General features: G+C 38.1%; 1 protein-coding gene across 1 annotated transcript; it reads left to right on the forward strand.

Annotated features, from left to right (window-relative positions):
• Positions 1-14723: 14723 nt before the first annotated feature.
• On the forward strand, positions 14724-15665 carry LOC143659827 (olfactory receptor 1J2-like). The gene has a single exon (XM_077133144.1). It carries the CDS (start codon positions 14724-14726, stop codon positions 15663-15665), a length of 942 nt encoding a protein of 313 aa, XP_076989259.1.
• Positions 15666-19368: the final 3703 nt, after the last annotated feature.

Here is a 19368-nt window from a genome sequence, read left to right on the forward strand (position 1 = left end):
ATCAAGAGATTAAAAAATTTCTCCCTTTTTGGATTTTATAGCTCTATTAGAGGGTAGAAACAGATAATATAAGAAATACATGATAAGTATATTGAGTAATATATTAAATGATGATAATCTGAAAGAAAAAATAGAACAAGATATGGACAATTTAAATTGAAGAAGCTGAGAGGGATTGGGGACGTGCACGATGGGAGTGCTTTAATTTGAATATTGTGAACAGGTAACAGGTGATGTCACAAGGTGATATTTAAGCAGAGATTCAAAGGAGATGAAGATTCTACCCGGTATCTTTCAGGGAGAGCAAGTAGGCCATCTGGCCAGAGGAGTTAATTAGAAGAGATGATGTCTGAGAAGTAACCATATTGTTTAAGTTAAGACTTTCTAGGCCATTGTGAAGATTTTGGCCCTTGCTCTATGGGAAATGGAGAGAAATGGAAAAGTTTTACAGAAAATGACATGATATGGTGCATGCATTAAAAGACTCCCTATGGGTACCATGTTGGGACTAGTGTGTAGGAGGATACAAGCAGGGAGAAGGCAGTAATCCAATTGAAAGATCCTGGTGGCTTGGTTAAAGGTGATGTGGTGAAGGTGCATATTTTGTGAAGGTAGAAACAACAAGATTTTTGAACTGATCGTTCTAGTATTCAGGGGAGAGGTCTGTACTGGAGAGATACTTCACCTACTAGTGCTTTAGTTCCTTACATGAAAAAAAAACATAATAACTCACATCTCATTTGTTTTGTGAGGATTAAATTAGACAGTGCATATAAAGTCTTTATGAAAATAACTGACAAAGGTTGATCCTTTTCAGATGTTTTCCTTGCTCTGTAAATGATATGCCTTATTTTTATCATTATAGTGCAGAGTTCTGTGGTTATTTGTACATGAAGTGATTACTTTTATCACTATTTTGAAAGCTCTTCTTTCCCTTCCCTGGGGTTCTTGGAGAAGGGAGCGGTGATGTAATATGTTGTACTGTTGGTGGTAGCTGTGGCTTTTGGATATATGTGGCCATGGGGGGTCTGGCCATTCTCTGAAATGATGGTTATTTCACAGCCTCTGGGTCTATGCTCTGCCAATCCTTCTAGACTTTGTTGTCTCAGTCCCCCCATCTTCCTGTAGCTCCTTTATTTGGAATGCTCTTTGGCAAGTAAAGAACTGAAGATTCCCAATGGAAGAATAAAGAAAATCCTACAAATAATCAGTTAAGTGTCCATGTCCAACTTAATAAGTTAGGGAAAGAATAGAAAATAACCCCAAAGAAAGCTGATATGAGGAGATAATGAAGGCATGAGTGGAAACCAATGAAGTACAAAACAAAGATACAATTGACAAACAAAGCTGAAAATTATTGCTTTTAATATGTTAAGAAAATAGGCAAGAGATTTGCAAACTTCCCAAGAAAAAATGGAGGAGGCATATTTCCTAGTTTACTAGCTGTCAGGATGTGATATACCAGAAATGGAATGGCTTTTAAAAGGGGGGAATTTACTGAGTTGCAAATTTACAGTTCTAAGGCCATGAAAATGTACTAATTAAAGTAAGTCTATAAAAATGTCCAAATTAAGGCACCAAGAAGAGGTTACCTTCACTCAAGAAGGGCTGATGAAGTTCAGGGTTTCTTTCTGAACTGAAAAGGCACATGGCAAGCAGGGTGCTGTCTGCTAGTTTTCTCTCAAGGATTCTTGTTTCATGAAGCTCCAGGGCATATTCCTTCTTCATCTCCAAAGGTCTCTGGTTGCATGACCTCTGCTCTCATCATTATCTTGTCAATTCTCATGATTTTGCTCTGCTGCTCTCCCATGGTTCTGAAGTTTCTCCAAAATAGTTCCTCTTTCAAAGGATTCCAGCAAACTAATCAAGACCCATGTGGAATGGGTAGAGTCACATCTCCTTGGATATAATCTAATCAAATTTCCAACATACAGTACTGTATAGGGTTTAAAAGAAGTCACTGCTCCACATGATGGGATCAGAATTATAACATGGTTTTTCTAAGGAACATAATCTGTTCAAACCAGCACAGCATATGTGAATCATATTATTAATAAAAGGAAGACAGTTTTCTCTATATAACAATTATTTAAAAGAAACAAATTAAATCTACATGTTATTTAAAGCCAATGCATTAGAAAATTTTCAAGAACGAATACAAAATAAAAATAGAGCATCAAAACCAAAACAAATGTTTCCTTATTCTAATTAAGAAATGAAATCTGTAGTTACAATCTTCCCTTCAGAAACTACAAAGTGATTTCAACCAGTTGTATCAAGCATTCAAAAAGTAGATGAAATTGGAAAATTAGAGACTAATTTCCCTTATGATTAAAAATGCAAAAATCCTAGGCAAAAATATCAACAAAACAAATACAGGAATATATATATATATATATATATTAAATAGCTTATATATGCAAATTATGCATCACGATCAAGGTTGAGTTTACTACAGGAATACAAAGATAATTTAATGGTAGAAAAATGTGTTAATCTAATTAATTCATCATATTAATATAAAAGACAAAAATCATATGATCATCTCAGGAGATACAATAATATTGTTTTGGTTTGCTAATGCTTCTGGAAAGTAATATACTAGAAATGGAATGGTTTTAAAAAGGGAATTGATTAAGTTACAAGTTTACAGTTCTATGGCCATAAAAATGCCCAAACTAAGGCATCCAGAGACAGATACCTTGAATCCAGAGAAAGGCTGATGTCTGTCACATGGAGAGGCATGTGTTTGTCTTCTGCCTGTCCTTGTTCCCGGTTCCATTTCTTTTTAGCTTTTGATGAAAGTGGTTTCCTTTCTAAGCTTCTGTGGGCCTTTATTTATTTAACTCCCCCAGGACACAACTCTGGGTTCTGGCTTCCTTAGCATCTCATAGGAAGGGACGTGGTAATGTCTTCTGGACTCTGCCTCTTCAAATGTCCGTGTCTAGGTGTTTGCTCTCTCTGTTGGCATTCCAAACACCTCCAAAGGTCTGTGTCTCTGTTAGCTCTGGGCAACTGTGTCCAAGCACGTGCATCTGAAGTTTCTCAAAAATGTTTCACCTTTTAAAATTCTCCAGTAGATTAATCGAGACCCACCCATTTCATCAACAGGCCACATTCACAATTGTGTGTGTCACACCTCCATGGAAACAAAAGGCCACACCCACAATTGAGTGGGTCACTGTCCATGGAAACAATCCAGTCAAAGGTCTCCACCCTAAACAGTAGGTATGGCCTCACAAGATAGGATCAGGATTACAACATGGCTTTTCTGGGGCACATAGCCTCAAAATGGCAGAAATAGCATTTGGAAAAATGCACCTATTCCTGATAAATGTTCTTAGCAAACTGCGAATGAATCTACAAAGGTATCTATCAAAAACTTACAAATTTGATGGCTAACAGCAAAATATCAAAAGCTGCCCCTTTAAGATGAGAAACAAGACAAGGATGCTCAGTTTCACTGCCTCTAGTCACCATTACAGTGCAGGTCATAACTGGTGCTATAAAACCAAGGGAAAATGATACACCATCAGAAAACAGGTAGAAAATGTATGTTTTCAAAAAAATAGAATTTACAATAGCATTAAAAATTATAAGGTACCCAAGAACAAACCTAGGAAAAATGTATAACCCTTATGGGTCAAATCATTAAAGTTTTTATTGAAATACAAATAAATTCATGTTCATTAAAAGGAAAACTCAATGTCTTGCAGATTTCAATTCTCCTCCAATTAATCTGTAAATTTATCATAATTCCATTTAAACTGAAGGAAGTTTCTATGGATCTTGACAAGCTAATTCCATAATTTATGTAGATTAACAAAGGACCATGAATATTCAAGGCACTTTAGAAGAAGGTGAGGCACTTGCCTTATATCAGTATTTACTATAAAGCTATAACAATTAACAGAGTATAATATTGGTGCGAAGATAAAGCAGAATGCCAAAGCAATACAGGAGACATCTTTGAAACATGCCCACTGAGGGATGGAAACTTGATGTGTGATGGTGTCCTATCAGATCAATAGGGAAATTATAAATGATTCAAGAAGTGGTGCAAGGGCGATTGTGCATTCATCTTAAAAATAATGTAATTGACTCTCTATTGTACATCAAATACAAAATTAAAAAGTTGTGGTTAAGTTTCCTAATCTGTAAAAACAGAAAAAAGTGCAGGCCTTTTTTGAAAAGTATTGTATAAATATATATGAAGAACAGTTTCTGGCATATAGTACATGGCATGTAAATGTTAGTTGTAGTTACTGATGTTTTTGTTATTATTGAAAGCTTATGTGTAAGAAACAAAACTTCAACTTTTTAGAAAAAAATATAGAGGAATCTTTTCATGACCTCATCAACACTATTTCTTAGTGCTCTTCACTCATTTAAGTGAAACACTTCTTTTCACCAAAAGACAATTGAAAGAAAAGACATTCAAGACTTAGACAAAATATTTGAGCCACATATTACTGAGAAAGAATTAATGTATCAGCCAGGGTCCAGCTGTAAAAGGAAGACACTTGAGGTCTCTTAAACAGAGGGAATTTGATATAATGCAGTTGTTTACACAAATGACAAAAAATATGAGGTGATAAAAAGGGACTGGCCGGCCAACCCATATATTAGGAACAGCCAGAAGCCACTACCACCATGTATTATTTTGCTATTGCTGCCAGAAAGCAATATACCAGAAATGGAGTGGATTTTACAAAAGGAATTTAGTAAGTTGCAAGTTGCGATTCTAAGGCTGTGAAAATGTCCAAATTAAGGCCCCAAGATGTTACTTTCACTCCAGGAAGGCTGATGCATCAGAACACCTCTGTCAGCTGGGAGGGCATGTGGCTGGCATCTGCTGGTCCTTATTCCCAGTTCGTAGCTTACACTTCTGATGCCAGTATTTTCCTCTTTAAGCACCTGTGGGCCTTCACTTGGTTCCTCCAGGACATAACTCTGGGTTCTGGCTTGCTTAGCATCTCATGGGAATGCTCATGGCAATGTCTGCCAGACTCTGTCCAAGTCTAGGCATCTGCTCTCCCTGTCAACACTCCAAGCATCTCCAAACATCTGTGTCTCTGTCTGCATCCTAGGTTTCTCCAAAATGTCTCCCCTTTTAAAATACTCTAGTAAACGAATCAAGATCCCCCTTGAATGGGTGGAGCCATATCTCCATCTAAGCAAAAGTTCACACCCACAATTGAACACACCACATCTCCATAGGAGATAATCTAATCAAAAGTTTTCACCCTACAATACTGAATAAAGATTAAAAGAAATGGCTACCCTCACAAGATGGTTCAGGATTAAAAAATGGCTTTTCTGGGGTACATAATAGTTTCAAACCAGCACATTCTACCACTACACCCAAAAAAAGAGATGTTCTTTCCGTATACAAAATATGTTCAATCCATTACAATATCACAAGAGCCTCAAACCATTTCAGCAACAATACAAATACCATACAAAGTCAATACAAAATCTAATCAAGGTCAATTACAGCATGGTCTGTTTTGAGGCAAGAAATTCTCCTCTGGCTGTGGACCTGAGAAACTCAGAACAAATTATCTGCATCCAATATGAAAAGGAGGGGTAGTCATAGAATACGGTCTTTATTGTCATAAGGAGAAATGGAAAGGTAAATAAAAATGGGTCACAGGACCCAAACAATTCTGAAAATCTATAGGGCACTCTCCATTGGATTTCAAAGTTTGAGAGTTATTTATCCTTAGGGCTTTAGAAAACAGCAGTTCCACTGTTCTAGTTTGCTAGCTGCCAGAATGCAACACACCAGAGACGGATTGGCTTTCAATAAAAGGGGATTTATTTAGTTAACAAATAGTTCTTCAGAGGAAAGGCAGCTAACTTTCAACTGAGGTTCTTTCTTATGTGGGAAGGCACAGGGCCATCTCTGCTGGCCTTCTTTCCAGGCCTCTGGGTTCTAACAACTTTCCCTGGGGTGATTTCTTTCTTCATCTCCAAAGGCCTGGACTGAGCTGCAAGTGCTGAGATGAGGTATGCTGAGCTGCTTGGGCTGTGCTACATTGACCTCTCTCATTTAAGCACCAGCCAATTAAATCAAACATCATTCATTGCAGCAGGCACGCCTCCTAGCTGACTGCAGATCTAATCAGCAACAGATGAGGTTCACATGCCATTGGCTCATGTCCACAGCAATAGAACTAGGCATTTTCACCTGTCCAAGTTGACACTTGAATATAACTACCACACCCACCCTTTCCAAGGACCTACTCAACAGCCTTGCCCTTTCTCCAAATTTGGTGGTGAGTTGAAACACTTGGGCACATTGAGGGAACAACCCTTCTCTTGGCTCCACCTTCTCCAAGCTCAGGGCAGCACCCAGGATCTCTGCCATCTCCAGGGCACATGCTCAATCCCTCTAGAGCAATGGGGTTGCAGCCAGGTTCCACCAAGCCCCGGTTTATGTGCTCCACTCTTTCCAAGGCCTGGGGCAGCAAAATTCTTCCTGAGCATGAGGTGGAAGGTGTGCCCTCTGCCTTTGGAATAAACTTACCCTCTCCAAGTGAATGGGTGGGTCCACTCTCCTGGCCAAGGTAAGACCTTAACTTCCATGATTCTGCTTTTGAACTTATTTTTCCCTCAATTTGTCCCTTTTCTGTCCCTTTTAGTCCAGACTGGCAGTGGTTCCATTTATAGATATGCCATAACACTCTTGTTAGTTTTCTATGTAGTACATGGGAATTATGTCCATCAGAGATAAGAGCTACCCACAAATCCTTTCTGGGTAACTCTATCTCAAATCCTCACTTCCCCTGTTATGGCTGCCTGGTTCTATGTTTGGTTAAGTCCTCACATGGGGCACTATTCTCTGGGGTCTCACTTTCTGGAAGCCCAGAATTTTCCAGACCATTAGTTTTCTTTGTACGCAAGTGTTCAATTTTCAACTCAACTCTTTCCTTTCACATTTTACTATAAGCTACAAGGAGCAGCCAGACTGAATTTTCCACATTTAGTTTGGGAATTTCTTCTGCTAAATATCCAGATTCATCACTCTCATATTCTGCCTTCCATACACAAAGAAGTTTGCAATGACATATTCCTCATTTCTGTCTAAAGCCTCATCAGAGGTATCTTTAGAATCCACATTTCTACCAACAGTCTCTCCAAAGCATTCTAGGCCTTCTCTATCAAGCTCCTCACAATCCTTCCAGAATTTTCCCCCTTACACATTTAGAAATCTGTTCCAACTTGGTTGGTATTTGCAAACCACAGCAGTACCCCACTTCTCTGATACCAAAATCAGTATTAGTTTGCTATTGCTGCAGGAATGCAATATACCAGATATGGAATGGCTTTTAAAAAGTGAATTCAGTAAGTTACAAGTTTACAGTTCTAAGACCATAAGTATGCCCTAACTAAGGCATCCAAAGAAAGATACCTTGACAATCTGGGAAGGCACATAGCTGGCGTCTGCTGGTCCTTGTCCTTATTTTCATTGTATCCAGCTTCTGATGCCAGTGGTTTCCTCTCTAAGCACCTGTGGGCCTTCACTTAGTTTCTCCAGGCACAACTCTGGATTCTGGCTTGTTTAACATCTCATGGGAAGGCACATGGTGGTGTCTGCTGGGCTCTGCCCTTGTCTAGGCATCTATTCTCCTTGTTGGTGCTTCAAACATTTCCAAACATTTGTCTCTCAGTCAGCTCTGAAGCAACTGTTCTCCAAGCATCTGTAATGGCTCTGAGCTTTCTCCAAAGTGTTATCCCTTTTAAAGTACTCTAGTGAACTAAACAAGACTCCCCTTGAATGGGCAAAGTCGCAGCTCCGTCTAATCAAAAGGTCACACCCACAACTGGATGTTTCACATCTCCGTGGGTGATAATTTGATCAGAAGGTCCCATCCTACACTATGGAATCAGGATCAAGAGAAATGGCCACCTCCACAAGATTGGATTGGGATTAAAACATGGCTTTTCTGGGTATATAATAGTTTCAAACTGGCACACACCCTAAAAGTGTGGTAAGACAATAGGAAAGGATGGTGTTAGCAGAGTCTAGAGACCAGGGCTATCAGAGCGAGCAAAGTAGATGGTGGGGATGTTTGGGGAGAGCTGCCGCCATGGAGGGAAGGGCTGTCTGAAGCCAGGGAGGAAACACATCCAAAACGCGCTGACTTCTGCCCTCTGCTGTTCCCATCTCTGATTGGTCCAACCTTCCCAGAAGTCAGTTGGCAAGTGAGTCAGCGTTCCATGAAATGTGGATCAGAGCTGGGGAAGGGAGAGGGTGGAATGAGAGCTCCTAAGCAATTAACTGGCACGGTTAGTATCTAGAATCCATGTATATCTCCTATGATTCAATAAGAAAGAGACAAACCATCCCAAAGAAAATGGGTCAAAGCTCTAGATGAACAATTCACAGAAGAAAGGTGAATAACTGTGAACATATGAAAGGGCATTCAATCTTAATTGTATTTAGGGAAATCTAAATTCTTTGTATGGTTCTGTTTCTAGACACTACTTGGATTACTTATCTGTCTGTTCCTATGGCAATACCACACTTTGAGTTTCTATAGTTTTACAGTAGGTTGTTTTATTAGGTAGAATATGATTCATTTTAAAAATTGTCTTTGCTTTCTTGCACATTTTCTCTTCTAGAGAAGAATGTTGTTATTATTTTATGAAATTTAATAAAGAATCCTCTTGGGTGATTGACTATAATTGGATTGAATTTATATATTGATTTGAGGAAAATTAGCATCTTTATAAAATCAGGTCTTCAAACTAGCAACTAGACACTAACATGTCTCTTTTTTAAAATTTAGGCCTTATTTTAGGTCCTTCAGTAAAATTTGTCCATTTCCATCATATAGGTCCTGCCCAGTTCTTACAGATTTATACTCTATTATTTTAAATTTGGGGATGATATTGTGAATGAGACAATTTTGCATTTAACATGTTTGTGAGGTTCATCTATTTTGTTATGTCAAAGTCTCTATTTCATTCACTGTTACTGCTAATTGATCCATTTTGTGAAATACTACAATTTATACAATTAATTTATTCATTCTACTGTAGATGCACATTTGGGTTATTTTCAGTTTTAGGTTGCAGAACTTTAATATCTGCATTAAACATTTTTATACAGATCTCTTCTTGTGCATATATATGTGTTTTTCTGAAATATATATCTAGGAGTGGAATTTATACAGTATATGTATCTTACCTATCGTATATTATAACAAAATATTTTACAAACTGATTGCATAATTTATGCTTCCAGTAGCATATAATTTTTATTGTTCCGCATCCTTTCCACCCCTTTGTATCTGTTCTCTGACTACTGATTTTTGTCTGTTCGATGCTTGTGTAGTGTAGTGGCCCCCCTTATAACTTAATTTGAATTTCACTGATTATTAATGAAAATTCAGCATCCTTTCATATAGTTATGGATATGCATTTTTTCCTGGACTTTTCCTCTTTCATTTCTAGGGATTCTTACATATTAATTACTATGACTGTAGGTTTTATGAATTTTGAATATCTTTTACTAATCTGTCTTTTTACTATATTATGTCTTTTGATAAACAGAGCAGGATTTAATTTTAACCTGATGTACTTTATTATTCTTTTCCTTTATGGTTAGAACTTTCTGAGTCTTATTTAAGAACTATTTTTCTACCTTGGGGAAACAAAGATTTTATCTTTTATTATTTAGTATTTTTAGCTTTCTTTTGCATATATAAGTTTATAATTTGTCTGGAGTTAATTTTTGTATTTGGTGCGAGGCAGGGCTCCAATTTCATTTTTCTGTGTGGATTCCCAATTATCTTACCTCTATTTATGAAAAGACTGCTCTACAGAGCCTAATGTTATAAATCATGTGTATACTAATGAATGGATATATTTCTGAGCTCTCTAACTTGTGACATTAACCTTCTTGTCTAGACCTTACCACTATTACATAGTCTTAATTATGAAAATATTTAGCCTGAGTGAAAAGAATAAGACAAAAATGGTAAATACTGTATGATTCCATTTATGTAAATTTCTAAAATGTCAAAGTAATCTCTATTAAATGAGAGCAGAGCAGTACCTGCCTGGTTATAAAGAAGATGGAGTAAAAAAGAGAATTGAAGGTGGAATGGATTACAAAGTGAAATGAAGAAATATTTCAGGGTGTTGGATATTTTGTTCACTTGATTATTGTGTTGGTTTCCTTAGTATATACATATTTCAAAACTTAGCAAATTTTATACTTTAAATATCTTCAATTTATTGTATATCAGTTATACATCAATAAGACTGAAAAAACATGAACAGAAACAAGATAATAAGTAACTTTATTAGCCCTATATCAATTAAAGAAATTTACTTTTTCGTTTAAAACCTTGCCAAAAAAAACCTGGCAAAAATGGCTAGCTGGTAAATGTTATTAATCATTTAAGGAAGAAATAATACAAGTTCTACATAAACTTCTACAGAACATTGAAGAGGAATGAATACTTCCTGTGGTAGGTTGAATTATGTTCTCCAGATAAAATATGCTTAATCTTAATTAACAGTGGTATTTATCCATTTTGGAAAGAACCTTTAGAAGATGTTATTTTAGGTAAGGTGTGGCCAACTTAAAGAGGATGGGTCTTAACCTGTGCTAGGAGAACACTTTATAAGCAGAAGAAACTTGGTAGTAGTGAGAGAAAGCCATGGGAAAGATCAAGAATGGAACCTGGAAGACAAAGAAGAAAACATCACCATGTGACAGAAAAGCCAAGGAACTTCAAGAATATCTAGCAGCCAGCCCAGTACATCACTTTTCAGGGGGAAAGCGTTGCCTTTGTGATGCCTCTATTTTTGTCTTCTCCTAGCCTCAAAACCTCATATGAGCCAATAAGTCAACCAATTATATGGTATTAATTTTAGCAGCTGGGAAACTCAGACTCTTCCCTACTCATTCTTCGAAGCTGGTATTATCTTAATGCATACACCAGATATACACTCTGCCAGAAAAGGATACTCTATCAGTCTCACTCACATCTATAATACAAATATTCTTATACAATTTTAGCAAATTGAGTACAATATTTAAAAATGGAAAAGCCGTAAACTTCCAGATTTAGTAAGTTTTTATATTTAAGAAGGCTTTTTAAAAGACAGTTCATTGGGTCTTCATGGCAACACTTAAGGGATGTTTAGATTTTGTATGAGTTGTGGATTTCTTTAGACTTCTTTAAAATGAATTTAATTTATGAAAATTGCATTTCCTAATCAATTCTATTGATTTTAGCTAACTTTTCAAATCTTCTTACTATGTACAATATGCTGATATTTTGCCAACTTTTAAAGTAACACATTCACTTGGTTTGTTACATTTAGGAACTGGTAGTAAATTTACTATATGATTAATACTTCTTAGTTGATTTCTTAATTTTAAGGGTGATCATTTGTAGAACTGTTTAATTTACTAATTTATTTTCAATGAACTAGTCTAGTTTTATGTAAAGTTGTATAGAGCTTGTATTAAAATAGTATTCTTAACCCCTATTAGTTTCCTCTTTCCCTTATGTAGGAGGTCATAATTGGAGAAAAAAGCAATGTGTGAGCTAGGACTTCGCTTTGGGTATCTTCAGTGGTCTCTCTGGATGTTACAGGCTGGTTTCAATCTGACACTTGATGAATCCCTGTTATGTGTCCAGATGGTGCTATTCTCTGGGTATGAAGGGAGAGGGGAGGAATAAAATACACAGGCTTTGTCCTGGTGGTGATTATAATTTCTTGAGAAAAAATATGCCCCAAATAGTAGAGTAGACTGTATGTATGATTGACTGCTGAGGATTGTGTCAAGTGGAAAAGAAAGAACCTTTAGAAGAATTCTGTAAAAATATCCATTGAGGGCTGTCCACAGTGGCTCAGCAGGCAGAGTTCTCGCCTGCCCTGCTGGAGACCCCGGTTCGATTCCAGGTGCCTGCCTGTGTAAAAAAAAAAAAAAAAAAGAGTCCATTGTTGTGGAGTCCAAGAGGAGCCACAAAGATGGTATAAAATAGGGTTGGTGGATCTACTGAAATTTGAATCACATAAAGTGCTGTTTTTTTGGACAGCTTATATCTCTTTTGTAACTGGGGGTGTGGATTGCTATTAAATTCTGAAGATTTTAATAATCAACTAATTTTGTTAATTCAGTAGCAATAATTATATATCTATAGATTTAGATGCATACAATTACATTTTCAGAAGAATCAAAGGTAATGATAAGGAGAATTAATATTTATTTTGCAATTATTATGTACTTTAGCATATATTATTTCACTTAATTTTTCTTTTTTAGGTGCAATGGACCGTCAATCCCAGGTCTCCCACATGGCAGGTGAAAATTCTACCACTGAACTACCCATGCACCCTACATTCGTTTACTATTAATCATCACACACAGGATGACAATACTATTATATCAGTACTTTCCAGCTAATGAAACAAGGTTGAGGGAATTTGCTTTAATTGTTCAAAGCCAACAAACAAAGACTGGAAGTATCCATACTCAGTTCCAGTGTTCTCTGACACCACTCACTGACTACATCAGGGCAGGAGGACAACTGACCACTCCTGCTTCCCAGGTGGAACTCTGAGCAGGCAGAGAGCAGCCCAGGGTGTCCCCAATTTCCAGGACCCTCTCAGGTGAGTCTAGGAGCCCAGATCCTCCAGTCCCTGTCCAGCCTCCTCCCAAGGGAGAATTGCAGGCAATTAGCCTACTTGGTTATTTCCTTCACCAGGAGCTTAGGGACTTTATCTGACTCCTCTCTGGTTGGTAAAAGTAACCTCCTGCCTATTTCTCTGCAGCTCGAGGTCGTACATAGGAAGGTCTAGAGGTCAGAGCTCACAGAGTCTTTCATCACTCTTGTTTCTCATGCGTCAACAGAAGTGGAGGACTCTGGAAAGTGGATCAGAAGGTGCCTGAGCTCACCAAGGACTGGCAAAGGTCACAGTGAGCTGAGAATTTTCCACTGGCGCGGTGTATCTGTGTGATTATAGATCTGCAGATACATTTCTCATGGGCCTATGTGGTTTTTCTTGCGTATGTAATATAACTGAATGCATATTTTCTTTGTTAGTTTGGTCTCTGTGTGTGGTGAATCTCTGTGTATGTGTATGAATAATGGTGTGTGTGATATGTAATTGACTCACAGCCTGCCTTTTCCCCTTTTAACCCAGAACACACGGCTCCAAACAGGGCTCGATTAAGGAAGGTTAGCACTTGGGTGCATGATGGAGTCTCTTACTCCATATTACTAATCCCACGTATTTGGCCTGCTCTCCTTCAATAATCCCCACTTTTTTACCATTGGATGGACATCATAGCCAAGTGAATGTGGAATGTGGAGGAAGACTGAAGTGCTCCCTAAGTGGAGAACAAGTTTTCTGACTTTTCCTAAAACCAACATAGGAGAGGAGGCTCAGAACGTCTACTCAGTGATGTGGGTGCATGAGATCTTCTGTTCATTTATGAGATTATTTGCATGTATGTGAGGTGTGTGTGTGTTTGTTGATTGTGTTTCTGTACTTGCCATTCGTTTAATTGTAGGTAGTGAACGTGTCACTGCATGTGAGTGAATGGGGCCCAGGTGACTTGCACTCTGCCTGCCTGCACCTGTGCGTGTGGAGGCCTGGGGGTCTGGAAGGCCTCACCTGGAGGGAGGGTTTGACCAGGTGAATTTTCTGCTGTCTTAATGTCCAGGGGCATGTGAGTGCAATTGGTGTATTTTTTTATCACACCAAAAAAACATGCGTACTTCTGTTTGTTCATACGTGTGCTTATTTTGTGTGTCTAGACTCAGGGAATGAGTTATGTATATGTCATATGTGATGTATATTTTATGTGTTTTCTATTTGTCTTGTGACTGTACAAGTTTTAGTGTTTGTGTGTGTTGTATTGTTTCTTGGGTGTTGTGTGTTCAATCCTAAACATCATTTATGAGCTGGGTTTATATGATTGTGTAGGTGACTGAACCACATAATTATTGTTGGTCACAGGTGGCTAGAATTCCCAAATCAGTAAATTGTGTGTGTGTATGTAATTCATATAGTGTTTTAGGGGTTTCTGGTTGATACCTAAAAGTAAAAGTATGTCCTTAACTGTCTTGCAACAATGGCCATGTGTCTTCTATGGGCAGGCAAGTCCTTGGGTATTTGCGCCAACGGGCAGGGATCATGTTCTGATGCAAAAGAGCTTAGTGTCTGCTGTAAGTCAGTCTCGACCCAAACTTCTTTCTCATCCTTACACATTTTTGTACTCTTAGGGAATGATATCAGCAATCTAAGATTCTGTTTCCTTACTAGTAAAGGAAGGTCAACTATTCCTACTTTCCAACGTCTATGAGAAAATACACATTACTCAGCACAGGGCCTGGAACACAGATGGAGGGAATTTGCATACCTTGTTCTCTATTCAGTGTTTAGTGCATTATCTGGGATAAGGTTTATGTTATGTACGTATTCCTTGGATGAAGAAAAACTGTGCCCTGGTTTCCATGGAATGAAATTGTGTTGGTTATTGTGAAATTTTAATGCATCATTAGAGCCAGAATGGAAAGAGACCTGATTTCATATATCATCAGTATGAGAAATAAACATAAGTGTAGCTAAAAATCAATAATTTTATACTAAAAAGACATTACCATAATGTTACAGCCATATTCATTATTTTTATGTCTTGACATTTCCCACTTTTCTGAATTCCCAAGAAGGAAAAGAGCAGCATGCGGATGGAGAACCAGAGCAGCGTGTCTGAATTCCTCCTCCTGGGGCTCCCCATCCGGCCAGAGCAGCAGGGCGGGTTCTTCTGCCTCTTCCTGGGCATGTACCTGACCACGGTGCTGGGGAACCTGCTCATCATCCTGCTCATCAGGCTGGACTCTCGCCTCCACACTCCCATGTACTTCTTCCTCAGCCACTTGGCCCTCACTGATGTCACTTTCTCATCTGTCACTGTCCCAAACATGTTGATGGATATGCTAACTAATCATAAAACCATTCCCTATGTGGAGTGCATTTCCCAGTTGTATTTTTATATGTTGTTTGCTTGTGTTGATTGTTTTCTTCTTGCAGTGATGGCTTATGACAGGTACGTGGCCATCTGTCACCCGCTGCACTATGCCACCATCATGCGGGAGGAGCTGTGTGTCTCGTTGGTGGCTGGGTCCTGGTTGTGCTCCTGTGCCCATGCCCTGCTGCACACCCTGCTCCTGGTCCACCTGTCCTTCTGTGCTGACAACACCATCCCCCACTACTTCTGTGCCCTCACGACCCTTTTGAACTTAAGCTGCTCGGACACCTCCCTCAATTATCTAGTCCTCTTTACTGAGGCAGGAGTGATCTTTTTGCTGTCAGTGAGTACTATTTTAGGTTCTTATATACTCATTGGGGCCACCATCTTCAGAGTCCCCTCCATCAAGAGGATCTGCAAAGCCTTGTCCACCTGTGGTTCCCACCTGTCCGTGGTGTTTCTGTACTATGGGACTCTTGCCATTGTTTACTTCTTTTCTTCATCAAACAATTCCAAAATTGAGGATATAATTGCTTCAATTATGTACACAGTGGTGACTCCCATGCTGAACCCCTTCATCTACAGCCTGAGGAACAGAGACATGAAATCTGCTCTGGGGATACTGCGCAGAAAGGGCATTACCTTTTTCAAGTGACAGTTCACCATTCATGTTCTTAATTCTCCTAGCAATGCCCCAGGGATGACTCCTTGAAAAGTTCTTTAGGTGATTTCGGTAGATTGCAAAAATACCAAAATACTTTGCACACTTTTTCTAGTGTGGAGTCTCTTTCCCCACCTCTTACATCATGGCAGGGCTGGTGAATTCCTTTGATTAATAGATTTATTGGAAGTTGTATGGCAATTGGTCTGTGCCAAGGCCTTCAATCTCTTGGACTTTGAGACCACTGTGTGAGCAAGCTTAAACTAGGATGCCTGAAGATAAGAGGTCAATGCAGGAGAAACAAGATGTCCCAGGAAGCCAGCAGCTGGTCCCCAGGTGATGTGGTAGGTGATTCAGAGGCATGTGACCCTTCCTTATACCAGCTGAGCTTGGCCAGACTAGATGCACCATCCAATGAGCCCAGCCCCAGCCCCATTGCCAACCAACAGAACTGTGATGTGAATAAATCATTGTTTAACTCACTAAATTTTGAGGCTTTTTTATGTAGCAAAATACAGTGTCTGCCCTTGTCTATGGTATACTCCAAACTATCCTTTTCAATGTTCTCTTCCTCTCTTTGGCCCCTGCTTAAGTTTTCTTCCCTGCCTATTTTTCTAGGATGCACAGATTCAAAACCTGCAGGTTCACAGAAAATCTGTGATAATCTTCATAACCAATTCTCTTAACTTGAGGTGTATTCATTGTTCCTCTATTCTTTCATAACCCTCAGTGCGTGGCATTGTCAGTGACCCTCATTTCTATCAGTTCAATTTTGTGAACATTATTCCTAATCACGTTAGAAAAGTGCCTTATCTGTTGGAAGAGATGTGAATGGCCTCCAATGACACTGAAATTCATATGTGCCTTTTTCTGAAGGAATATGCTGCATCAGAAAGATGCTCACCCTTCAAGAACAAAAACAATTTTAGACCAAGATTAGAGGTCACATTTTGTATATGTTTTAACTCCTTATGTTACAGCTACCATAATGAAGAGATAAGAATTCTCAAATGTAATATGATAACTATTGATTTAGACAAAAATTTCCACTTGGATCCTTACAGCTGAGTTTGTTTCAAAATTTGGTGAATTTTGCTTTGGTTAATTTTAAAATGGTTAATTTAAAAGTTAATGGTAGCCCATGCAAACAAAAAAGTCCATGATAAATCATAATATGTATCTTTCATATTGTGAGATAGCAATGGGATAGCAATAAGATTTTTTGTTTCACCATTACTTTGTCTTTTATTTTCTAAAATTATAGAAAGTAAATGTACTTCCAAGTTTTTAAAGTAAAGAAGACCAGAATGCTGACTTTTTAAATGTATTTGCTAGTTAACACAGTGAGTCTGATAATTTGCTAAAATATAAATATATTGCGATGATTTAGGCTTTATTTATCCTCCAATTTGATTGTGTCTGTGAAAAGAATCCATTAGAGAGGTACAGAGCAATCAATCCCACTACTGAATTCCTAAATCAATGTAAAATGTATTTTTTCCTCATAAGAGACTTTTTGGGGATAGACTAAAATCCCTGGTAATTCTAGACTGTGAAAATGAATTATTTTTTTACTGCCCAACAGCAAAAGTGACTTCCAACTAAGAGAAAGCCAAATGTATATTGGTCATTTATTTTTTGTATATTATTTTCCATTTTCCTGAATATTTCTGCAAATGTACCAATCAGAAGCAAAAATTCTTTTTCATTGTAGAGCTTATATATAGTGTGTAAAATGAAAAAAAAGCATAAAAATCAATAGCTATCATGATGTTTACACTTTATATAAAAACAGCCTATTTCACTTAACATAATGTCATCCCTGTTGCATGTATGAGAACTTCATTCCTTTTTATAACTGAATAATATGCCCTTGTATGTATGTATGCCACGTTTTGTTTATCTATTCATCTGTTGATGGACAACTGGGTTGCTTCCACCTTTTGAAAATTTTGGGTAATGCTGCTGTGAACACTATTCTACAGATTTCATGTAGAGTGAAATAAGCCAGACACAAACTGAGAATATTGTATGATCTGACTTTAGGAAATACAATAAATAAATTTATAGAGAAAGAAAATTGATTACAGTTTACTAAGGGAGGGTGAGTGTGGTGTATTGAATTATGTCCCCGAAGACAAAGACATGTTCTTAACCTTCATCCGCATTCCTGGGTGCCCATTTGTAAATAGGTGCCTCCGTATTATCAGTTATCATGTGGACTCGTTTGTGAATAAGATCTTTTGAACTTCTGTTGCTTGTGGTCAAACTGAAAGAGGGTGAGCTTTAGTTTGTACATCTGGATACCCTATAAAAGAGGAAATTCAGAGACCAAAATCAGAGAAAAGTTGAATTGAAGGCACCACGTGTGAAAGACACCCACGTGATAGGAGGCAGAGACACAAAGACCAGGAATCCCAAGGATTTCCACAATCCTGCACCAGAATGCTACAGACCTCAGGAGAAAGCAAGGATTTGGTGATGCCTTGATCTTGACCTTTTTATTTCCAAATTGTGTGAGGTAGCTAGTGATTTTGGGGTGTTTGTCATAGCAGTCCTGACATTTATGATAGGGAGAAAAAGGAACGGGGAGTTATTGCTCAATGGGCACAGTTAAGAATGGGTGATGAAAAACACTAGGCAATGCATGTTCGTGATGGTAGTACAATACAGTGAATATAATTAATATCACTTAATTGTGCACCTGAAAGTGGATAAAATGAGAAATTTTGAGCTGAACATACGTTAGTATAAAAAAGGAAAAATTGAAAAAATTAAAAACCAAGTTCAGTGAAGACATCAGGAATGGTGGGGATGTGTTACAACTTTAGTTGTGAAATGAGGATGGTGTCATCAAGACGGTAATAGTTGAACAAGGAATTTAAGGTTGTAAGTTAGTGAGCTGTGAGGATATTAGTAGGCAAAACATCCTAGGGAATGGAGATTATAACCTCAAAACTGCTGAAATGTGTGAGTGCCAGCTATGCTCCAGGACAGAGAGGGGCTGAGAGAGGCGGGACTGGAGTGAGGAGGTGAAAAGGCAGTTGGAGATAATCTTAGAGCTAACAGGAATGCAGGTCATGTAAGTTTTGTAATTTTATTTTTCCTGTGAATTATTTGTGAAACACTTGGAGCTTCTCCATGGATGAATGACATAATTCAGCTTTAAAAATGTTTATCCTGGTTGCTGTGTTAAGAATAGACAGTTGGAAAAGGGTCATATGGGGCAGGAGGGAGAACATCTGAGAAACTATTGCAATAGCGCAGGTAATCTATGCTGGTAGCAGTGGAGGTGATAATGTACTTGGAAGTTAGAACTAACATGAATGACTGAAGAATTGCAAGAGTTGAGCGAAAGATAAAAGTCAAAGCTTATTTCTACATTTTGGTTTGAATAACGTAGAGTTGGGCTTAACTATAATGGCTATGAAACAAAATGTATGTGTGGACATTAGAAAGTAATGAGATATTTAATGAAGGCTTACTAACTGCCAAATAATCTAAGTAGGTGATGTGTTTTACCTCGTTTAATCGTCTCAACTATTTTTAGAGGTGGGTTTTCCATCACCCACACTGAGCAATTCTAAAGTGGAAATGTGATGTAATCATGTCTTAATCTCGACTGGAAGTGCCAAGGAAAAGACACCGGTAAACACCACAGAGACACTCTATACAAATGATCTTTTTGGAATTCTCG

The sequence above is a fragment of the Tamandua tetradactyla genome, chromosome 2 (assembly GCF_023851605.1).
Source record: "Tamandua tetradactyla isolate mTamTet1 chromosome 2, mTamTet1.pri, whole genome shotgun sequence".
In the NCBI taxonomy this organism is placed as follows: domain Eukaryota; kingdom Metazoa; phylum Chordata; class Mammalia; order Pilosa; family Myrmecophagidae; genus Tamandua; species Tamandua tetradactyla.

Excerpts from the sequence above, each read along its gene's own strand:
- LOC143659827 (XM_077133144.1), top strand. The coding sequence starts at position 14,724 with ATGCGGATGGAGAACCAGAGCAGCGTGTCTGAATTCCTCCTCCTGGGG.